This window comes from Elgaria multicarinata, chromosome 3 (genome assembly GCF_023053635.1).
Source record: "Elgaria multicarinata webbii isolate HBS135686 ecotype San Diego chromosome 3, rElgMul1.1.pri, whole genome shotgun sequence".
In the NCBI taxonomy this organism is placed as follows: Eukaryota; Metazoa; Chordata; class Lepidosauria; order Squamata; family Anguidae; genus Elgaria; species Elgaria multicarinata.
This window is the reverse complement of record NC_086173.1, coordinates 171,831,360-171,853,510: the sequence shown is the minus strand read 5'-3', so window position 1 is coordinate 171,853,510 and position 22,151 is coordinate 171,831,360. Positions and strand designations below refer to the sequence as shown.

General features: G+C 43.8%; 1 protein-coding gene across 1 annotated transcript; it reads right to left on the bottom strand.

Annotated features, from left to right (window-relative positions):
* Positions 1 to 9,102: 9,102 nt before the first annotated feature.
* Positions 9,103 to 21,194, bottom strand: LOC134395791 (zinc finger protein 850-like). The gene is made up of 4 exons (XM_063121952.1): positions 21,143 to 21,194; positions 18,357 to 19,663; positions 17,104 to 17,218; positions 9,103 to 10,418 (listed from the first exon to the last, which is right to left on the bottom strand). Exons 1-4 carry the CDS (start codon positions 21,192 to 21,194, stop codon positions 9,103 to 9,105), a joined length of 2,790 nt encoding a protein of 929 aa, XP_062978022.1.
* Between the last annotated feature and the right edge of the window lie 957 nt (positions 21,195 to 22,151).

Below are 22,151 nucleotides of genomic sequence, written 5' to 3'. Positions count from 1 at the left end.
GGGGGAGACCACAATCAACCTCGGCAGGGCTGGGCAGAGGGGGGCAGTGGGGCCAGTTGGCATGGGCCTACAACTTTGAGGGGGCGTACTCTAAGTCCCCCTGGGCAAAGTTGCTTGATTTTTCGGTTGTTGATGATGAATTTGCCCAAAGAAAAGCACGTAAAGCATTTCTGAATGTGTAGAAGTGATGTCTTATATCCATCTTGAATAAAAATGCTTGCATTATATTTTTAATAAATTGTTCTAGTTCATATGTATTAAGAACTGATTCATATGTATTTAGAACCGCTCATTAAGTATTAAAAAAGACTTCATGGGTCGTTTGAAATGGGGCAGACGTTTCCCATATGGACCAGGTCTAGAACCAGCTTTGCCTGTCCCTGTCCCTAGGTCACTAGTTCCATTGTTGTACTACTCTAACAGTCAGTTAGTTTTTCCAGATGTCCAGCCGGAATCTGGCTTCCCTTAACTTGAGCCCTTTATTCCGTGTCCTGCACTCTGGGAGGATCGAGAAGACATCCTGGCACTCCTCTGTGTGACAACCTTTTAAGTATTTGAAGAGTGCTATCATGCCTCCCCTCAATCTTCTCTTCTCCAGACAAAACAGGCCCAGTTCTTTCCGTCTCTCTTCATAGGGCTTTTTTTCCAGACCCCTGATCATTCTCGTTGCCCTCCTCTGAATACACTCCAGCTTATCTGCCTTCTTATTGAATTGTGGAGCCTAGAACTGGATGCAATACTCTAGATGAGGCCTAACCAGGGCTGAATAGAGAGGAACCAAGACCTCGCACAATTTGGAAACTATACTTCTATTAATGCGTCACAAAATAGCATTTGCTTTTTTTGCAGCCACATCACACTGTTGGCTCATATTCAGCTGGATCACCCCTGTCCACATGTATATTGAGATGTTTATCTCTCAAGAACTCTGAATGGTTAGTGTGACATTTCTTACTTTTCTGGAGGCCATGTTGATTCTTTTTCAGCCTTTCTTTGCTTCATCTTCTGTCACCACTATTTCCCTCAGTTCCCCAGACTCCCTTCCCAAAAACAGTATTCAAGGCCTGCTGAAACAAATCAAACTATATTTACTTTCTAAAGGATGACTGGGAAGAGACAAAGTCCCCAACTCCACACTGGGGAAGAACACTAAGGAATTCCTGTCTCAGGGATTTGTCTAATGTTGTTGTTATTATTATTATTATTATTTATTTATTTATTTATTTATTTATATAGCACCATCAATGTACATGGTGCTGTACAGATTACACAGTAAATAGCAAGACCCTGCCGCATAGGCTTACAATCTAATAAAGTTGTAGTAAACAATAAGGAGGGAAAGAGAATGCAAACAGGCACAGGGAAGTGTAAACAGGCACCGGGTAGGGTGAAGCCAACAGTATAGAGTCAGAACAAACTCAATATTTAAAAGCTATACGGAAAAGAAAAGTTTTTAGCTGAGTTTTAAAAGCTGTGATTGAGTTTGTAGTTCTCAAATGTTCTGGAAGAGCGTTCCAGGCGTAAGGGGCAGCAGCAGAAAAAGGACGAAGCCGAGTAAGGGAAGTAGAGGTCCTTGGGCAGGCGAGAAACATGGCATCAGAGGAGCGAAGAGCATGAGCGGGGCAATAGTGTGAGATGAGAGAGGAAAGATAGGCAGGAGCTAGACCGTGAAGAGCTTTGAAGGTCAGCAGGAGAAGTTTATATTGGATTCTGGAGTGAATTGGAATCCAATGAAGAGATTTCAGAAGTGGAGTAACATGGTCAGAGCGGCAGGCCAAGAGGATGATGTTAGCGGCAGAGTGGTGGACAGAGACCAGCGGACTGATGTGAGAAGAAGGAAGGCCAGTGAGAAGAAAGTTGCAGTAGTCCAACCATGTCAGAGTGTTATTTCTTTCTTTCTTTCTTTCTTTATAGTATTTTTATCCTGGACCTCAGCCAAAAAGGCTCTCGGAGCCGCTTATAATTGATCAATAAAGAAGACGGACGCTGCGCTCAGGCTTACATTCTAAAAAAGACATGACACACAAGGAAAAAGGGATGAGGAGGGAAGAGGGATAATAACGGAATTTTCTTTAATGGACTTACTGGGAAGACAACTGAGAAAATACTCATCTACCTCTCTTAAAATAAGGTAAGATATCTTATGACATGCAAATGCCAAAACAAATAAATAAATGAAAAAGAATTGAGAATTTGAAAATATGAATGAGTAAAAAGTAGCAATTGCACCAAACGGAAGACAATTTGATTGGCTCAACCGGCACCAACACGGTTATCTTTCAGGCACCAGGTCAAGACTTTTCTCTTCTCCCAGGCATTTTAACAACATTTAAGAACACTAAGTTTGTTTTTTAACAGACCCCAGAACTGTTGTTTTTTGTTTTTAAGTGGATACTATTGTTTTTATACTGTTGTCTTCATGTTTCTGATGGTTTCTTAATTTTGTAACCTTTTTAATGTGGACCATTTTAAACTTTTGTAAACTGCCCGGACAGCTTCGGCTAATGGGGTGGCATATAAATGTAAATAAAATAAACTCAAGAGATAACATGTACATCCGCAATGAATTCTGGGTGACGAGCATCAAAAATAACGGTCAAGTTGATCTTTGAGGTTTCCAAAAATAACACGCTACATTAAAGCTCCCATCACTTGGCCCAAAGAAGTAGGGCCAGAAATACCTTCAGATCAGCTGGATAGTTATTTGCTACATTTGGATCAATTCACAAGACTTCTCTGCTCAGGCATCAACCCTGGGAGGAACTGAAAGGAACTCAGGCTTTCTGGCAGCATGGAAACAACAGGGGAGGTTTTTCTGTTGCCTTTCAGCCCCACTAAGCAAGGAGGAGGAAGCCAAAGGGTTCCTTGCAGGCTTCCAAAACAACTGCCCCCCTTCTCCCAATTCTGGGCAGGTGGAGGTGGCCCTGATGCCATCCCACAGCAAAAGGACCCTGAGCCCACTGAGGGGTCATTTCAGACACAATTCGATGCAAGTTTAGAAGGGGGAAACGTCCTATAATTCCTGGCTGGGGGATGTTGGGAATTGTAGTACTTTTTTCCATTGAAACACGCATTGCTTTGTTCCCTTATCCTTTCCATGGTCCGTCCAGAGAGGTGGGCTTGGGAAGGCAGAAAGAGGGAGACCCTGGCTATTCCTTTGAAACGGCGCCCAAAAGCCCCCCCCCCCCGGTTGCCCAGGCCTGGTGGCATCAAGCTCGGAGCAGGACAGGAAGCTTTTTTGGGGGTTGGGGGTGCCCCTAAAGTAAAGGGCGCAGTTCATTTCACCTGCAGGTTTTTCAAGGGCAAAATGGGTAAACTTTCTAATGAGTTTGTAAAAATGTTTAGGCGGAGCTAAAAAGAAATTTGGGTGGGTGGGGCTTGGCCCTTCTCATCGACCTCCCGGCCTCACTCCTGGGTTGCGCAAAGCTCGAATTTCCTGCAGAGATGCAACCGGATCTTTGCACCGCTTTCTCCGATTTTTCCTTGCGCAGGAGACCCGGGAGTGGTCACGCAATGCAAAAATTCAAGTCCGGACGCACGTTGCAGCTGGTTGCTTGGAAAAGACCCGCCGGGAAGTGGAGTTCTCTTCCCCCACACACCGACCCCCACTGTTTCTCCTGCTCTCACCCAAATGTTGCGCTTGGAATTCTTGCCCCGCTTCAGCACTTTCCCCCGGGAAAAGCGGGAGGCGGGCGATCTCCCAGCAGGCCTTGCAGAGACCCAGGAGCAGGGCGGGGGGGGGGAATGAAATGCAAAGAGACGTCACTTCTGGTTTTCTAAGAACAGCAGGTAAGAGCTGGCTGAAGGGCTGCTCTATGGACCATATCTCTAGGGTGCCCTGGTCCCTTTGGGCGCTGTCCAAAGAGGCCGCGTTCGCTCAGGAGCCGGAAGTGTCGCTGCAGGAGGAGATGTTTCTGACATTTGGAGTCCTCCAACGGGCGATGAACTGAGTTCTGGTTCCCAGAGAAGCGGGACTTTTTAAGAAGTGTGTGTGTGTGTGTGTGTGTGTGTGTGTGTGTGTGTGTGTGTAAGTGTGTAAAATAGTGAGCAAACGCACCAGCATTTTCCAGGAAGGGAAATAAACCTTTTGGGGGAAATAGCAAAGCACTGCTTTGGGGGGATGTTCCCGAGACCGCGGAACATGTGGCTCAGCTCCTCGCGAGTAACCACAAGGAGTCGAGACCCAGAAACACACCCCGCATTTGTGGGGGGGAGGGTGTCGTGCACTCCTTCTCCTTTAAAAGCAAATGTATTTGAATTTGAGCATCTGCCCCTCCCTCTTTCAGGTATTTCAGCCGCCTGCTTGCTGGAGGCGTGAGCCTTCTGCGCGAGCACAAGGGCTCTCGGCCTGAGGCTCTCTGCCGTGGGGGCGAAGCCGGTCAAGCGGAACTGTTACCTCGGAGGAAGAACCCCAGCCTCTGACCTTTTCTCCTCATATCTGTTCCTTATGGCTTGTTCCAATTTCGTTTCTCCTAACTTAGTTCCTATCCGGTGTCTCCCCTCTTCTCAGCTGCCTTTTTCGTGTTCCTTATGGAACTGTCGCTCTCTTGCTTCTAAGGCCCCTGTCATCCAGGACTTGTTTATCTCTAGGTCTCTCCACCTCCTTGCTCTTACTGAAACCTGGCTTCCTGCCCATGATACCGCCATCTCTGCTGCCCTCTCTCTTGGAGGACTCTCTTTCTCTCACACTAGTCGCCCAGAGGGTCGTGGTGGTGGTGTGGGTCTTTTATTATCTAGTTTGTGCCAGTTCCAGCCTCTTTCCATTCCACCTTCACATTGCTTTTCCTCCTTTGAGGTACATGTGGTGAGGCTTTTCGCTCCATTGCAACTGCGGATTGCAGTTCTGTACCGCCCCCCAGGCTCGTCCTCAAAATTTATCTCTGATTTTGATTCGTGGCTGTCCTTTTTCCTCTCTGATAACTGTCCTACACTTATCTTGGGTGATTTCAATATTCATGTGGATGACCCTCAAGACTCTGCAGCTCTACGATTTCACTCATTATCTTCCTCTTATGATCTTAAGCTTTGGTCTGATGCTCCCACACATTCCCTTGAACACTGTTTGGATCTTGTTCTCACTCGGAATTGCTCTGTTTTGGACTTTTCTACTGCTCACTTTCCTTTGTCAGATCATCATCTAGTTTCTTTCAATACTACTCATAATCCTCCTGCTTCTCGCTTCTACTTCATAATCCTCCTGCTTCTCGCTCTTGTCATGACTTGCAATCTATCAATTATGAGGCTTTTTCTCAGTCTCTAGCCTCCTCCCTTCCTTCTGTCTTTTCGGCTGTCTCCTTGGACTCAGCTGTCTCCTTCTTTAATTCCTCCTTATCTTCAACTCTTGATAATCTTGCTCCATCTACAACTCGGATAGTTCGCCCTTCTCAACCCCAACCGTGGCTCACCTCCTTCATCCGCTACCTTCACTCTTGTTCCCGGGCTGCTGAACGCCTTTGGCGTAGGACCAGGGACCGGGCAGACTTTGTCCATTACAAATTTGTACTCTCCTCTTTCTCTTCTGCCATCTCACTGGCCAAACAGCAGTACTACTCAACGCTGATCCAGTCAAATGCTAGGCATCCTCAGCGGCTCTTTGCATCCTTCAATTCTCTTCTGAAGCCTAATCCACCATCTCTCCCCGCCTCTCTGTCTGCTAATAACTTTGCCTCTTTTTTCAATGCTAAAATCCAAACTATTCGCTCTGATCTGGCCAGCTCTGCTCCTCTTCCAGTTCCTGTTCCTCATCTGTCAGTTCCTCCTGCAAACTTCTCTGCATTTCCTTCGGCCTCAGCTGATGAACTGTCTACAATACTACGCTCTTCAAAGCCTTCCACTTGTTCTCGTGATCCGATTCCTTCTCGCGTCTTTATTAATCTTATCCCTTCTATCCTCCCTTCCTTGCTTCATATTATTAATTTTTCTTTGTCCTCTGGTTCATTTCCTTCTGCTTTTAAACATGCTACAGTCTCTCCTATTCTCAAGAAACCTACTCTTGATAGGCTATCTCTGTCTAACTACCGACCTGTCTCTTTGTTGCCTTTTGTTTCAAAGATCCTGGAGCGTGCGGTCTACTCTCGTTGTCTTGATTTTCTTTCTAGTAACTCTGCTCTGGATCCTTTTCAATCTGGATTCCGTCCTTTGCATTCCACTGAAACAGCCCTTACTAAGATTACCAATGATCTTCTTATTGCCAAGTCTAAAGGCCTTTATTCCGTTCTTATTCTCCTTCATCTGACTGCAGCCTTTGACACGGTTGATCACGTTCTTCTTTTAGATTCCCTTCATGACCTCGGATTTTGTGGCTCCGTCTATAACTGGTTTGCCTCCTATCTAGCAGGTCGCTCTTTCAGCGTGTTGGCTAATGGCAGCTCGTCTTCCTCCTTTCCCCTTTCAGTAGGGGTTCCGCAAGGCTCGGTGCTTGGCCCGTTGTTGTTTTCCTTATACATGTTGCCCTTGGGTAATCTTATTCAATCTCATGGCCTCCAATATCATCTGTATGCCGATGATACACAATTATATCTTTCATCTTATACTGTTATCTTATACTTTCATCTTATACTTTTATCTTATACTGTTAGTTTTACCCTACCCAGTGCCTGTTTGCATTCTCTTCCCCTCCTTATTGTTTTATTATGATTTTATTAGAATGTAAGCCTATGCGGCAGGGTCTTGCTATTTACTGTTTTACTCTGTACAGCACCACGTACATTGATGGTGATATATAAATAAATCATCATCATCATCATCATCATCATCATCATCATCTCCGGATCTTTCTCCTGATGTTCACGATCGTATCTCGGCATGTCTTTCAGATATCTCAGCTTGGTTGCTTCATCGTCGTTTGAAACTTAATATGGCAAAGACTGAATTGCTTGTTTTTCCTCCTAAACCTTCTCCTCATCTCCCATTCTCTCTTACTGTCAATGATGTTACACTTACTCCAGTCAAGGAAGCTTGTAGTCTTGGCTTTATATTTGATTCCTCGCTCTCCTTTATTCCTCATATTGAGGCAGTAGCTAAATCCTGTCGTTTTTTCCTGTATAATATTGCCAAGATTCGATCATTTTTGTCTGTCTCTTCTGCCAAGACTCTTGTTCATGCATTGGTTATTTCTCAGTTGGACTACTGCAACCTTCTTCTCACTGGCCTTCCTTCTTCTCACATCAATCCGTTGGTTTCTATTCACCACTCTGCTGCTAAGATCATCTTCCTGGCTCGCCGCTCTGACCATGTTACTCCACTTCTGAAATCTCTTCATTGGCTTCCGATTCACTTCAGAATACAATATAAACTTCTCCTGTTGACCTACAAAGCTTTTCACTGTCTAGCTCCTTCCTATCTTTCCTCTCTCATCTCACACTATTGCCCCGCTCGTGCTCTTCACTCCTCTAATACCATGTTTCTCACCTGCCCAAGGGTCTCTACTTCCCTTGCTCGGCTTTGTCCATTTTCTTCGGCTGCCCCTTACGCCTGGAACGCTCTTCCAGAACATTTGAGATCTACAAGTTCAATCGCAGCTTTTAAAGCTCAGCTAAAAACTTTTCTTTTCCCTAAAGCTTTTAAAACTTGATTTTGTTCTGACTTTTATACTGCCTCTTTGGTGCATTCTCTTCCCCTCCTTATTGTTTTATCATGATTTTATTAGAATGTAAGCCTATGCGGCAGGGTCTTACTATTTATTGTTTTACTCTGTACAGCACCATGTACATTGATGGTGCTATATAAATAAATAAATAAATAAATAAATAATAATAAACCAAATGGCAGACACGTCGTCACTGCATGTAAACGTGATCATGAAGTCGCAAGAGCGTCACCCGCCTACCCTCTTGTCTCGCCATGGCCAATGTTACCAAACTCTTCCACAGCCCCCTCTTCACCCAGTTCCCTGGCTTTGTGGCCAGGAAGGCCAACACAACAGTGATTGTTCTTCCATGAGAAAGAAGACGGCACTTGGGAAGATGATGCTGAAGGCTGTTTGCCAGAGGAGACCGGTCAGAGCTCCTGGCCAGCAAATGAACCGGAAGACAGCTGGACATCAGGAAAAACTTCCTGACAGTTAGAGCAGTACGACAACAGAACCTGTGACCTAGGGAGGTTGTGGGCTCTCCCACACTAAAGGCCTTCAAGAGGCAGCTGGACAACCATCTGTCAGAGATGCTTTAGGGTGGATTCCTGCATTGAGCACGGGGTTGGACTCCATGGCCTTGAAGGCCCCTTCCAACTCTGCTGTTCTATGATTCTGTGAAAAAAGCAGGAGGGAGAAGAGAGGAATACAGCAGAGATCCCAGTCGTTGGCTTTGACCATTGGTGCTTCTAGATTTCTAATGAAGATTCCTCACATCAAGTCTCCATCCCGTGGTCCCACCCACATGGATATAGATCTGTCTGGTCGGGGTTAAGATTTCATACATCTGAGGAAGTAGCCACTAAAGTTTGTGCCATCGTAAACGTGTTAGTCTTCAGTGTGCAACAAGACTCTTTGTTGTTCTTTTCTGACCAAAACAGGAGGAGGTAAATATCGATGGAAGGTCAGAAAAAAGAGAAACACGTACTCAGAATGCAAAATGTCTATTTTCAGGAAGCCTGGCATGTTTTGGCCTGTCCTTAATTCTAAGGCCTTCCTCAGGGGATTGTTAGAAGAATGTATCTGCAGAATTTCATCTTGTAAAATGATTGTCTCCTGTGGCAATCTAGGGCCTCAGGCATATTTTGCATCCTGAAAACATGTTTCTCTTCTTTCTGACTTGATCTTTTCTTTCTACAGACTAGGAAATTGTTGATTGTGTTTATTATTTTATTGATTAAAACAGAATGGAATGATTTATACAGAACATGAAAGTCACATTTACAATGGAAGCTTTGTACACAATAGCCATTTCAAAATTAAACATCGCAGTAATAATAAAGGATATAAGCAGAACTGAAATATTGTAATCAAACAAAAGATCAAACTATGTGTAATAGCGTGTCCTCTGATTTTTAATATATATATTTTAGCAAGATTCATCTCATAGGAATTCGTTTATACTAGCTGAATTTTTGGAAGTACAGAAAGGTTTGAAATATTATGGTTGATTTTAAGATGATCTGATTGTTTTATAGTGCCCCCTCTTTGTGCATTCTTTGATGAGATATGAAGTCTGTGCGAAACCGAAAGCTCTTTTCACATTTTAAGCATTTATAGGGTTTCTCTCCTGTGTGGATTCTCTGATGAGAAGTCAGGTTTGAACGACACTTGAAGTTCTTTCCACACTCAAAGCAAGGATATGGTTTCTCTCCTGTGTGGATTCTTTGATGTTGAGTTAGGCAATGGCTATGACTGAATCTCTTTCCACACTCCATGCATTTATATGGTTTTTCTCCAGTGTGGATTTTTTGATGTGAGCTTAGTCCTGAAGTGTGTCTGAAGCTCTTTCCACACTCAAAGCATTTATATGGCTTCTCCCCCGTATGGATTCTTTGATGGGAAGTAAGATGCATGCGATTACGGAAGCCCTTTCCACATGTCAAGCATGTATAAGGTTTCTCTCCTGTGTGGATTCTAAGATGCTCATTAAGGTGTGAGCTCTGACTAAAGCCCTTTCCACACTCCAAGCATTTGTATGGCTTCTCCCCTGTATGCATTCTTCGATGGGAAGAAAGATGTGGGCTCTGACTGAAACTTTTTCCACAGACCAAGCACTTGTATGGTTTGTCCCCTGTGTGAATTCTCTTATGTGAAACAAGTTCTGACCTATAACGGAAGCGCTTTCCACACTCCAAACATGTATATGGTTTTTCCCCTGTATGGATTCTTTGATGTTGAGTTAAGCTTTGGTTAGTACTGAGGCTCTTTCCACACTCCATGCATTTATATGGTTTTTCTCCAGTGTGGACTTTTTGATGTTGAGTTAGGCTTTGGCTATGACTGAAGCTCTTTCCACACTCCATGCATTTATATGGTTTTTCTCCAGTGTGGATTTTTTGATGTGAAGTGAGTCCTGAAGTGTCTCTGAAGCTCTTTCCACACTCAAAGCATCTGTATGGTTTCTGCCCTGTATGAATATTTTCATGTATAACAAGGTTTTTTCTCTGACTGAAGCTCTTTCCACACTCCAAGCATTTATATGGTTTCTCCCCTGTATGAATAGAGCAGTGCGCATTAAATATCGATTTGAAACAGAACATTTTTCCACATGATGGACACTCATATTTTCTCTTTCCCTTCTGGTGTTCTTGTTGGATTGGGAGTTGTCTGAAGCCATCAGCCTGGCTAAAAATGGCTTCCTTCCTCTCTTTCTCATCTTTATTGACCTCCTGCCTCCTTGATCCATCTTCATCCTCAAAGATCCCTTCCTTCGTTTTGTCCTGCTTTGTTCTTCTCGATGAGATCTGATATGGTTCCTGGGAACGATTACTATTCTGTCCATCACCTGCTGGAACAGGTAGAAAGAATGATCAGTTGTGGTTTCCAACATGGCAATTGAAACATTTCTAGTAGCCCAGGTGGACCAACTGTGCTAAGAGTGGAAATTTATCCATCTTTAAAAAAGAAGAAGCCTTACGGCTCCAAGTGGATTGGAAAATGCTGGGAGTTGCAGGACATTTTTGTAGGGGTGTGCACAGACCCCCCGCTCCGCTTCACTTGCAGATCCGCCATTTTCCGGATCGGGCCACTCCGCCCCGCCCCCGCTCCGCCCACTTCCGCTCCGCTCCGCCCGGAGCTCCGGATCCGGATCCGGAGCTCCGTTTCCCCCCATAGGCTTGCATTGAAAGCTAAAAAATTATACAACTTTTTTTCTGTTCAAGTTAGAAACCTCATGTTTGGCACCATGACACCTCATGGGGATATACACACGCATGCCAAGTTTCAAAGCAATCCCATCATCCCCTGATTTTTGACGAATTTTTGAAAATCGGGCACCCCACACACAACATCCCTGCGAGGTGGGCAGGGGAGGAGGGAGGGAAGGCAGGCAGGCATGCAGCTGGCATTTCTGGGGGCATAAGGAAGTGAGCCAAGGATAAGCCAGTAATGCATATAAAATGGAATAAATCAATCAATAAACAAAGGAGGGGTGGAATTAAAAGCAGCAGTGTTGCTCAATAAACAACAAGAAGAACTTTTTTTAAAAGGCTATATCTGTCTTTTACCAGCAATAGGGGGACGTGCCCGGGGGAGGGGGAAGTAGCTGCCAGTTCAAGACACTGACAGCCACAGCTCTGAGAAGAAGTAAAACGCTCACTTCGACTCAGAACAGGCATTGCTCCACCACTGAAAAGTGACCATTCACTTCAACTCATGATAGGCATTGCTCCACCGTTTTACTCTCTTTGGAAGGCTCTAATGGCCTTCCAGTGCAGGAGAGAGTGGGGGCACGTCCACAATGAGATGCCCTAGGGGAGCTCATCCCCTTGCACCACATCGATTCAGTTGTTCCCCAAGGTTAGGGTGGGGAGCAGTGCTGTGTTTCTATCTCTTATTCTTGGCTTAGTATATGATTTCAGGTTGTGTTTGTGCATTTGGTGGGGCTACTGTGTTAAAAAACACGGGGAAAAGCCCGTTCAGATGAAGAAAGAGAAGTTTCCCAGAATCCCAAGTTACCTGTTTTGCCTATGCCCTCCTCCAACTTTGGGATCATCATGACCGGGAGCTGACTCTGCCCCTCAGCCCTTTGAAAAAGGTATTTTTCCCGCCGATTTTTTAAAAACGTCTAGCCCGCGACCCGTACGATGGTCTCAAAATGACCCCCATCCACGACTCTCTGTGCACAAGAATTTTCAGAACGATAGCTTAAACCCCCCCCCAGTTATCCCCGATTCTTTCCCTCAATGCAATCCTATGGGCGAAAAGCCGAAAACGCAGTTTGAGCCGCGCGGTTGACCCGATTTTCACAAAAATATAGCCCGCGACCCAGACAACGCAGAAAGTTGAGAGTGGTCTCAAAATGACCCCCATCCACGACTCTCTGTGCACAAGAATTTCCAGAATGATAGCTTCAAAAACAACGTAGTTATGCGCGATTATTTGCCGCAATGCAATCCTATGGCGAAATGTTTTCAAGATGGCGACCGGAGCGCTCCGCCTGAACTCGGAGCTCCGAAAAATGGGCGCTTCTCTTCGCCTTGCTTCTAGGGGGGTCCGCGGTCCGCTCCTACTCCGCCTCTGGGTAAGGCGGAGCAGGCCAATCCGCTACTGCTTCTACGCTCCTAATCGGAGCGGAGCACATCCCTACATTTTTGTTTCTAAACATGGCTAGGATTGCATCCTAAATTTTAAGTACCACAAATGACCTGCAAAGGACATTTACTTGAGAAAAATGAGCAGCCCTTCCCAAGACAACATAATTGGAGATCCAAAGGGATTTATTTAATCACAAGTGGTTCCACCTCTATTTATTTTGAATCTTTTCAGCGAAGCAGTCAGTGAACAGACTTAGAAAGCAATAACCCACAGAAGACATTTTAAACACCAATATATAAAAAAATGAGCAGCAGGGACTGAAATAGAACACCTCTGAGGTTCATCCACTTGCATGAAGCAGCTGGAATTATTATTATTATTTTAAAATCATCTAATAAGCGAAGCACTTAAGAAAATAAGTTGTTCAGCACTGGATCTGAGAAAGGGTCAGGGACTCTTTTCACATTGGGGCCAACGAACGGCCCACAGAAAACGCACAAGCAGGAAATGATCATTTATAAACAAGTTGAAAAGCATAGGTCACAAAAAATCCTTCACTGGAAGAATTGATCATTTATTCCTAATCTCTGCTTTGTGCGATTTAGCCAGTAACTGATCCGTAAAATGACCTCTCCTCATATTCCACGACTGCCAAGTTTGCTTAGGAGACTTTGGTGAGGGACTCTGTCAAAAGCTTTTAGGATAGGATGACCATATTTTGGAAACCAAAAAGGAGGACAACATGGTCGCCCCCAAGGGGGCGTGTCCAGTACCAAGGGGGCGTGCCCACCCGAACATAGCCTTGGTCACATGTCTGATTTTACAGCACACATTTAAGACAAATCTGTTCTACATAACATATTAATGTTAAAAACACTGAAATAAAGAACAAGTGAGGGATTCAATGTAACTGAAATTAACTTCACTCACTCCTACTTTTGTAGGTTTTGCTGTACTTTGAAGCTATTGCTATACTCTGTGTGTTACATTCTCCCCTTCCCTCAAATATCTTTTCTGACTGTATCTTCACTCATTGCAAGTTGCTGTTGTTGTTAACAGGGTTTGCTACTGCCCCCAGATCTGTTTCAAATTTGGTATGGCTTAAGCTCTACCTAAAAGCTATAATGGTGCCAACTTTCAGCTCTTTATCTTTAAAAATGAGAGTTTAAAAAATAATTTTAAAACCTCATTTTTAAAAAAATTCGTAAAAAATCAATGGATGAACAGATCTGATTCAAATTTGGTGTGGTTAAAACTCAACCTAAATCCTATCAAGGTACAAAGTTTTATCTTTAAAAATGATGATTTTAAAAATAATAATTTTAAAACCTATTTTTTTTAAAAAAAATCCTAAAAAATCAATGGATGAATGGATCTGTTTCTAAATTGGTATGACTAAAGCCCTTCCAAAGAGCTACCATTGTGCCACATTTCATGCCTTTATATTAAAAAATGACAAAGTTATAAATATTTTTGTTAATTCCCATTAGAGCTGCTCTTTGAAAAAAAATCTGGATTTCCCCTCCCATTCTGGATTTGCCATCAAAAACCCGGACAAATCCGGGCAAATCCAGTCATATGGTCACCCTACTTTAGGACGTCCAAATAAACAATGTAGACTCATAGAATAGTAGAGTTGGAAGGGGCCTCTAAGGCCATCGAGTCCAACCCCCTGCTCAATGCAGGAATCCACCTTAAAGCATCCCGGACAGATGGTTGTCCACCTGCTTCTTGAAGGCCTCTAGGGTGGGGGAGACCACAATCAACCTCGGCAGGGCTGTGCAGAGGGGGGCCAGTGAGGCCAGTTGGCATGGGCCTACAATTTTGAGGGGTCCTACTCTAAGTCCCCCTGGGCAAAATTGCTTGATTTTTCGGTTGTTGATGATGAATTTGCCCAAAGAAAAGCACGTAAAGCATTTCTGAATATGAAGAAGTGATGTCTTATATCCACCTTGAATAAACATGCTTGCATTACATTTTTAATAAAGCGTTCTAGTTCATATGTATTTAGAACTGATTCATATGTCTTCATGAGCCGTTTGAAATGGAGCCTACATTTCCCATTTGGACCAGGCCTACTACCAGCTTTGCCCGGCACTGTCCCTAGGTCACTCCTTCCATTGTCGTACTACTCGAACAATCAGTTAGTTTTTCCTGATGCCCAGCTGGAAATAGCATTTGCTTTTAGTTGCAGCCACATCACACTGTTGGCTCATATTCAGCTGGATCACCCCTGTCCACATGCTTATTGACGCTCTCAAGAACTCTGAATGGTTAGTGTGACATTTCTTACTTTTCCGGAAGCCATGTTGATTCTTTTTCAGCCGGGCTCTTCTTTGCTTCATCTTCTGTCATCACTATTTCCCTCAGTTCCCCAGACTCCCTTCCCGAAAACAGTAGTCAAGGCCTGCTGAAACAAATCAAACTATATTTACTTTCTAAAGGATGACTGGGAAGAGACAAAGTCCCCACCTCCACACTAGGGAAGAACACTAAGAAATTCCTGTCTCAGGGATTTGTCTCATGGACAAATAATATGTGGGAGTATTTATTTATTTATTTATAGTATTTTTATCCTGCACCTCAGCCAAAAAGACTCTCGGTGTGGCTTAAATTGATCAGTAAAGAAGACGGTCCCTGCCCTCAGGCTTACATTCTAAAAAAGACATGACACACAAGGAAAAAGGGATGAGGAGGGAAGAGGGATAATAACTGAATTTGCTTTAACGAACTTACTGGGAAGACAACTGAGAAAATACTCATCTACCTCTCTTAAAATAAGGTAAGATATCTTATGACATGCAAATGCAAAAATAAATAAATAAATGTAAAATAATTAAGAATTTGAACATATGAATGAGTCAAAAGTAGCAATTGCACCAAAGCGAAGACAACTTGCCTGGCTCACCTGGCACCAACACTGTTATCTTTCAGGCGCCAGGTCAAGACTTTTCTCTTCTCCCAGGCATTTTAACAGCATTTAACAACACTAAGTTTGTTTTTTAACAGACCTCAGAACTGTTGTTTTTAAGTGGATACTGTTGTTTTTATACTGTTGTCTTTATGTTTCTGATGGTTTTTAAATTTTGTAACCTTTTCAACGTTGACCATTTTAAACTTTTGTAAACCGCCTGGAGAGCTTCGGTTAATGGGGTGCTATATAAATGTAATAACATAAATAAATAAATAAATAAATAAAATAAACGCAAGAGATAACATGTACATCCGCAATGAATTCTGGGTGACGAGCATCAAAAATAACGTTCAAGTCGATCTTTGAGGTTTCCAAAAATAACACGCTACATTAAAGCTCCCATCACTCAGCCCAAAGAAGTAGGCCCAGAAATACCTTCAGATCAGCTGGATAGTTATTTGCTACATTTGGATCAACTCACAAGACTTCTCTGCTCAGGCATCAACCCTGGGAGGAGCTCAAAGGAACTCAGGGCTTTCTGGCAGCATGGAAACAACAAGGGAGGATTTTTCTGCTGCCTGTCAGCCCCACTTAGTAAGGAGGAGGAAGCCAAAGGGTTCCTTGCAGGCTTCCAAACAACCCCCCTTCTCCCCATTCTGGGCAGGTGAAGCTGGCCCTGATGCCGTCCCACAGCAAAAACACCCTGAGCCCACTGAGGGGTAATTTAAGGCACAATCCGATGCAAGTTTAGCAGGGGGAAACGTCCTACAATTCCTGGCTGGGGAATATTGGGAATTGTAGTACTTTTTTCCATTGAAACACGCATTGCTTTGTTCCCTTATCCTTTCCTTGGTCTGTCCAGAGAGGTGGGCTTGGGAAGGCAGAAAGAGGGAGACCCTGGCTATTCCCTTGAAACGGCGTCCAAAGCCCCCCCCCCCCGTTGCCCCAGGCATGGTGGCATCAAGCTCAGAGTAGGACAGGAAGCCTTTTTGGGGGTGGGGGGTGCCCCTAAAGTAAAGGAGGCAGTTCATTTCACCTGCAGGTTTTTCAAGGGCAAAATGGGAAAATTTTCTAATGAGTTTGTAAAAATGTTTAGGCGGAGCTAAAAAGAAAGGGGGGGGCTTGGCCCTTCTCATCGACCCCCTGGCCTCACTCCTGGGTTGCGCAAAGCTCGAATTTCCTGCAGAGATGCAACCGGATCTTTGCACCGCTTTCTCCGATTTTTCCTTGCGCAGGAGACCCAGGCGTGGTCGCGCAAAGCAAAAATGCAAGACCGGGCGCACGTTGCAGCTGGTTGCATGGAAAAGACCCGCCGGGAGGGGGGTTCTCTCCCACCACACACCGACCCCCTCTTTCTCCTGCTCTCACCCAAATGTTGCGCTTGGAATACTTGACCCGCTTCAGCTGTTTCCCGGGAAACGCGCGAGGCGGGCGATCTCCAAGCGCGCCTTGCAGAGACCCAGGTGCAGAGGTGGGGGGGGGGATGAAATGCAAAGAGACGTCACTTCTGGCTCTCTAAGAACAGCAGGTAAGAGCCGGCTGCAGGGCTGCTCTATGGACCATATCTCTAGGGTGCCCCGGTCCCTTCTCTTGGCATTGGGCGCTGTCCAAAGAGGCCGCGTTCGCTCAGGAGCCGGAAGTGTCCTTGCAGGAGGAGATGCTTCTGCCATTCGGAATCCTCCAACGGGCGATGAAGTGAGCTCTGGTTCCCAGAGAAGCAGGACTTTGTCATGTTTGCGTGTGCGTGTGCGTGTGTGTGTGTGTGTGTGTAAAATAGTGAGCACACGCACCTGCATTTTCCAGGAAGGGAAATAATCCTTTTGGGGAAAATAGCAAGGCACTGCTTTGGGGGGATGATTGCGGGCGTCACGGTTTGTCTCAGCTCCTCGCGAGTAACCACAAGGAACCGGGACCCAGGTACAGACACCCCCCATTTCAAGGGAGGTGTCGTGCACTCCTTCACCTTTAAAAATAAAACAAGGGCTACAATATCACAATCATGCAGTCGTAAGAGCGTCACCTGCGCACCCCCTCATGTCGCCATGGCCAATGTTGGCCAAACTCTTCCACACACCCTCATCACCCTGTTCCCTGGCTTTGTGTCCAGGAAGGCCAACACAATAGTGATTGTTCTTCTATGAGAAAGAAGGCGGCCCTTCGGAAGATGATGCTGAAGGCTGTTTGCCAGAGGAGGCTGGTCAGAGCTCCTGGCCGGCAAATGAACCGGAAGACACCTGGACATCAGGAAGAAATTCCTGACTGTTAAAGCAGTACGACAACGGAACCAGTGACCTAGGGAGGTGGTGGGCTCTCCCACACTAGAGGCCTTCAAGAGGCAGCTGGGATGCTTTAGGGTGGATTCCTGCATTGAGCAGGGGGTTGGACTTGATGGCCTTGTAGGCCCCTTCCCATTCTACTATTCTATTATTCTATGAAAAAAGCAGGAAGGTGTAGAGAAGAATACAGCAGAGATCCCAGTCGTTGGCTTTGACCATTGGTGCTTCTAGATTTCTAATGAAGATTCCTCACAACAATCCTCCATCCCATAGTCCCGCCCATATGCACACAGATCTGTCGAGTCGGGGTTAAGATTTCATACATCTGAGGAAGTAGCCACAAAAGTTTGTGCCATCGTAAATGTGTTAGTCTTCAGGGTGCAACAAAACTCTTTGTTGTTCTTTTCTGACCAAAACAGGAGGAGGTAAACATCAATGGAAGGTCACAAAAAATAGAAACACATTCTCAGAATGCAAAATGTTTATTTTCAGGAAGCCTGGCGTGTTTCGGCCTATCCTTAATTCTAAGGCCTTCCTCAGGGGATTGTTAAAAGAAACTATCTGCAGAATTTCATATTGTAAAATGATTGTCTCCTGTGGTAATCTAGGGCCTCAGGCATATTTTGCGTCCTGAAAACATGTTTCTCTTCTTTCCGGCTTGTTCTTTTCTTTCACAGACTAGGAAATTGTTGATTGTGTTTTATTATTTTATTGATTAAAACAGAATGGAATGATTTATACAGAACATGAAAGTCACATTTCCAATGGAAGCTTTGTACACAATAGCCGTTTCAAAATAAAACATAACAGTAATAATAAAGGATATAATCAGAACTGAAATAGTGTAATCAAACAAAAGATCAAACTATGTGTAATAGCGTGTCTTCTGATTTTTTCCCTTTATTTAGCAAGATTCATCTCAGGAATTCATTTATTCTAGCTGCATTTCCAGAAATATTATAGATGATTTTAAGATGATCTGATCATTTTATGGTGCCCCCTCTTTGTGCATTCTTTGATGACATGCTAAGCCTGAGCTAAACCGAAAACTCTTTTCACATTTTAAGCATTTATAGGGTTTCTCCCCTGTGTGGGTTTTCTGATGAGAAGTCAGACTTGAAGCCTGTCTGAAGCTCTTCCCACACTCAAAGCAAGGATACGGTTTCTCCCCTGTATGGATTCTTTGATGTGTAGAAAGGCTTGTACTCTGACTGAAGCCCTTCCCACACTCAAAGCATTTATATGGCTTCTCCCCAGTATGGATTCTTTGATGGTAAGTAAGATACGTGTGATAACTGAAGCTCTTTCCACATGTCAAGCATGTATAAGGTTTCTCTCCTGTGTGGATTCTAAGATGCACAGTAAGGTGTGAGCTCTGACTAAAGCCCTTTCCACACTCTAAGCATATGTATGGCTTCTCCCCTGTATGCATTCTTCGATGGGAAGAAAGGTGTGAGCTCTGATTGAAACTTTTTCCACAGACCAAGCACTTGTATGGTTTGTCCCCTGTGTGAATTCTCTTATGTAAAACGAAGCCTACCCTGAAACTGAATTTCTTCCCACATTCCAAACATGTATATGGTTTTTCCCCTGTATGGATTCTTTGATGTTGAGTTAAGCTTTGGTTAGTACTGAGGCTCTTTCCACACTCCATGCATTTATATGGTTTTTCTCCAGTGTGGACTTTTTGATGTTGAGTTAGGCTTTGGCTATGACTGAAGCTCTTTCCACACTCCATGCATTTATATGGTTTTTCTCCAGTGTGGATTTTTTGATGTGAAGTTAGTCCTGAAGTTTCTCTGAAGCTCTTTCCACACTCAAAGCATCTGTATGGTTTCTGGCCTGTATGAATTCTTTCATGTATAATAAGTTTTTCTCTCCGACTGAAGCTCTTTCCACACTCCATGCATTTATATGGTTTTTCTCCAGTGTGGGTTTTTTGATGTGAAGTTAGTCCTGAAGTGTCTCTGAAGCTCTTTCCAAACTCAAAGCATCTGTAAGGTTTCTCTCCTGTATGAATAGAGCAGTGTGCATTAAGTTTCGATTTGAAACAGAATATTTTTCCACATGAAGGACACTCATACTTTCTCTTTCCCTTCTGGTGTTCTTGCTGGATTGGGGGTTGTTTGAAGCCATCAGCCTGGCTAAAAATGGCTTCCTTCCTCTCATTCCCATCATGATTGTCCTCCTGCCTCCTTGAACCATCTTCATCCTCAAAGATCCCTTCCTTCGTTTTGTCCCGCTTTGTTCTTTTCGATGTGATCTGACATGGTTCCTGGGAACAATTACTATTCTGTCCATCACCTGCTGGAACAGGTAGAAAGAATGATCAATTTTGGTTTCCAACATGGCAATTGAAACATTTCTAGTAGCCGTGGTGGAACCAACTGTGCTAAGAGTGCAAATCTATCCATCTCTAAAAAAGAAGAAGCCTTACGGCTCCAATGGAATGGAAAATGCTGGGAGCTGCAGGACATTTGTGTGTCTAAACATGGCTAGCATTGCATCCTAAATTTTAAGTACCACAAACGACCTGCAAAGGACGTTTACTGGAGAAAAATGAGCAGCCCTTCCAGAGACAACATAATTGGACATCGAAACGGATTTATTTAATCACTAATGGTTCCACCTCTATTTATTTTGAAACTTGTCAGTGAAGCAGTCAGTGAACTGACTAAGAAAGCGATAAACCACAGCAGACATTTTAAACACGAATACAAAATAATGAACAGCAGGGGGTGAATCAGAACACCTTTGAGGTTCATCCACTTCCATGAAGCAGCTGGAATTATTATTATTATTTTAAAATCCTCGAATGAGGGAAGCAGTTAAGAACATAAGTTGTTCAGCGCTGGGTCTGACAAAGGGTCCAGGACTCTTTTCACATTGGGGCCAACCAACGCCCCGCAGAAAACGCACAAGCAGGACATGATCATTTATAAACAAGTTCAAAAGCATTGGTCCCAAAAATCCTTAACTGGAAGAATTGATAATTTATTCCTAATCTCTGCTTTGTGTGATTTAGCCAGTAACTGATCCTTAAAATGACCTCTCCTCACATTCCATGACTGCCAAGTTTGCTTAGGAGACTTTGGTGAGGGACTCTGTCAAAAGCCTTTAGGAAGTCCAAATAAATAATGTAGACTCATAGAATAGCAGAGTTGGAAGGGACCTCTAAGGCCATTGTTGATGATGAATTTGCCCAAAGAAAAGCATAGGTCCCTAGGTCACTAGTTCCATTGTCATACTGCTCTAACAATCAGGAAGTTTTTCCTGATGTCCAGCCAGAATCTGGCTTCCTTTAACTTGAGCTCGTTATTCCGTGTCCTGCACTCTGGGATGATCGATAAGGGATCCTGACCCTCCTCTGTATGACAACCTTTCAAGTATTTGAAGACTGCTATCATGTCTCCCCTCAAACGTCTCTTCTCCACGCTACACATGCCCAGTTGTTTCAGTCTCTCTTCATAGGGCTTTGTTTCCAGACCCCTGATCATCCTGGTTGCCCTCCTCTGAACACGCTCCAGCTTGTCTGCATCTTCTTGAATTGTGGAGCCCAGAACTGGACGCAATACTCTAGATGAGGCCTAACCAAGGCCGAATAGGGAGGAACCAGGATCTCACGTGATTTGGAAACTATACTTCTATTAATGCGTCACAAAATAGCGTTTGCATTTTTTGCAGCCACATCACACTGTTGGCTCATATTCAGCTGGATCACCCCTGGCCACATGCTTATTGACACTCTCAAGAATTCTGAATGGTTAGTGTGACATTTCTTACTTTTCCGGAAGCCATGTTGATTCTTTTTCAGCCGGGCTCTTCTTTGCTTCATCTTCTGTCACCACTATTTCCCTCAGTTCCCCAGACTCCCTTCCCGAAAACGTATTCAAGGCCTGCTGAAACAAATCAAACTATATTTACTTTCTAAAGGATGACTGGGAAGAGACAAAGTCCCCACCTCCACACTGGGGAAGAACACTAAGCAATTCCAGTCTCAGGGATTTGTCTAAGGACAAATAATATGTCAGAGTGTTATTTATTTATTTATTTATTTATTTATAGTATTTTTCTCCTGCACCTCAGCCAAAAAGTCTCTCGGAGCGCCTTTCAATTGATCAGTAAAGAAGACGGTCCCTGCCCTCAGGCTTACATTCTAAAAAAGACATGACACACAAGGAAAAAGGGATGAGGAGGGAAGAGGGATAATAACTGAATTTGCTTTAATGGACTTACTGGGAAGACAACTGAGAAAATACTCATCTACCTCTCTTAAAATAAGGTAAGATATCTTATGACATGCAAATGCCAAAATAAATAAATAAATGAAAAAGAATTAAGAATTTGAAAATATGAATGAGTAAGAAGTAGCAATTGTACCAAAGGGAAGACAACTTGCCTGGCTCACGTGGCACCAACACGGTTATCTTTCAGGCACCAGGTCAAGACTTTTCTCTTCTCCCAGGCATTTTCACAGCATTTAGAAATGCTAAGTTGGTTTTTTAACAGACCCCAGAACTATTGTTTTTAAGTGGATACAGTTGTTTTTATACTGTTGTCTTTATGTTTTTGATGGTTTTTAAATTTTGTAACCTTTTTAATGTTGACCATTTTAAACTTTTGTAAACCGCCCGGAGAGCTTTGGCTAATGGGGTGGTATATAAATGTAATTAAATAAATAAAATAAACTCAAGAGATAACATGTACATCCACAATGAATTCTGGGTGACAAGCATCAAAAATAATGGGGGGCGGAGCTTGGCAGCCATGGCGGTGGCAGGTTTCTTCTGAG

Coding starts and splice junctions, on each gene's coding strand:
- LOC134395791 (XM_063121952.1), bottom strand. CDS start 21,194: ATGAAGCAAAGAAGAGCCCGGCTGAAAAAGAATCAACATGGCTTCCGG. Junction 19,664..21,142: donor TCAACATGGCTTCCGGAAAA/GTAAGAAATGTC, acceptor CTGTTCCAGCAG/GTGATGGACAGAATAGTAAT. Junction 10,419..17,103: donor CGACATGAGGGGGTGCGCAG/GTGACGCTCTTA, acceptor CTGTTCCAGCAG/GTGATGGACAGAATAGTAAT.